Raw genomic sequence first — 1,828 nt, forward strand, 5'->3', positions numbered from 1 at the left:
AACCCTAACCTGAACTTTAATGCTAACCTTAATCCTAACCCTGTATCTAAACATAATCCTAGCACTAACCTAAACCTAATCCTGATCCTTATCCTACCCCTAAGCCTAGGTCTAACCCTAACACTTAAAAACAAAACAAAACAAAAAAAAACTTAGGCTTTAGTCGCCAGTCTCTATATCCTGCATCAAAAACATAAAATAAATCCAAGAAAAGAAAAGTTGTTTTCGTAGTACCTATAAGTAAACAGTGTAACACAGGAGAAAGTATTTGAGGAAATGCTCTCAAACTTGATTCATTTCATTTATAGCATTATGTCCTAGACTAATGTTTTAAAATAGAATTTGACTTTCTTGATAACATCACTGTCACCTGTCTTAGTGTTAAATAGCCATACAAATAGATCTATTTTTGAAAGAATATATTTATAACCTGTTAGATGACAATCACTCTTCTAGGAATGGAGTTACAAAAATACTCTTATAGGTCTTGTAAAGACATACATAAACATCAAGCAAAAGTAAGCTGGAGGAAGATTATTTTTAAAAGAGATTTCTGAGGAACACGAGAGAGAACAAAAGAGTGAAAAGACAGTCAGGGTTATAGACCCACACCCAGGACCCTCATCAAGGTCATAGACCCACACCCAGGACCCTCATCAAGGTCATACACCCACACCCAGAACCCTCATCAAGGTCATACACCCACACCCAGGACCCTCATCAAGGCCCATGGACCCACACCCAGGACCCTCATAAAGGCCCATGGACCCACACCCAGGAGTTCCATCAAGGTCGTGGACCCACACCCAGGAGGCCAATCAAGGTTGTGGACCTACACCCAGGACCCTCATCAAGGCCCATGGACCCACACCCAGGAGTCCCATCAAGGTCATGGACCCACACCCAGGAGGCCAATCAAGGTCAAGGCCATGGACCCACACCCAGGACCCTCATAAAGGCCCATGGACCCACACCCAGGAGTTCCATCAAGGTCGTGGACCCACACCCAGGAGGCCAATCAAGGTTGTGGACCTACACCCAGGACCCTCATCAAGGCCCATGGACCCACACCCAGGAGTCCCATCAAGGTCATGGACCCACACCCAGGAGGCCAATCAAGGTTGTGGACCCACACCCAGGACCCTCATCAAGGCCCATAGACCCACACCCAGGACCCTCATCAAGGCCATGGACCCACACCCAGTACCCTCATCAAGGCCGTGGACCCACACCCAGGACCCTCATCAAGGCCGTGGACCCACACCCAGGACCCTCATCAAGGCCCATGGACCCACACCCAGGACTCCCATCAAGGCCGTGGACCCACACCCAGGACTCCCATCAAGGTTGTGGACCCACACCCAGGACCCTCATCAAGGCCGTGGACCCACACCCAGGACTCCCATCAAGGTTGTGGACCCACACCCAGGACCCTCATCAAGGCCCATGGACCCACACCCAGGAGGCCAATCAAGGTTGTGGACCTACACCCAGGAGGCCCCTCAAGGCCATGGGCCCACACCCAGGAGTCCCATCAAGGTCATGTACTTATACCCAGGAGTCCCATCAAGATCCTGGGCCCACACCCAGGAGTTCCATCAAGGCCATGTACCCATATCCATGATTTTTATCCCATTTGGACTTTTCGCCATTACAGTAGGGACCCAGAAGTTGTGTGGATGAGAAATATCTTTAAAATATAGAGTAATGATTGAATTAGAAAAGTATCCTAAGACTGGGAAAAATGGTTTGGCCACACTCATTTATCTCACAAGGAATCATTCCACTTAAATTCTAAACTCTATGGTTGTTTTTAGAATATTATTTG

General features: G+C 47.9%; 1 protein-coding gene across 1 annotated transcript; it reads left to right on the plus strand.

The window, feature by feature from the left end:
- The first annotated feature begins 762 nt into the window (after positions 1-762).
- On the plus strand, positions 763-1,683 carry LOC103740675 (extensin-like). Its single transcript, XM_008841356.1, has one exon. The coding sequence runs from the start codon at positions 763-765 to the stop codon at positions 1,681-1,683; it is 921 nt and encodes a 306-aa protein (XP_008839578.1).
- Positions 1,684-1,828: the final 145 nt, after the last annotated feature.

The sequence above is a fragment of the Nannospalax galili genome, unplaced genomic scaffold (assembly GCF_000622305.1).
Source record: "Nannospalax galili isolate Female #2095 unplaced genomic scaffold, S.galili_v1.0 scaffold399, whole genome shotgun sequence".
NCBI classification, from domain to species: Eukaryota; Metazoa; Chordata; class Mammalia; order Rodentia; family Spalacidae; genus Nannospalax; species Nannospalax galili.

Bases quoted from the DNA above. Each gene is read 5' to 3' on its own strand.
- LOC103740675 (XM_008841356.1), top strand. From the start codon at position 763: ATGGACCCACACCCAGGAGTTCCATCAAGGTCGTGGACCCACACCCAG.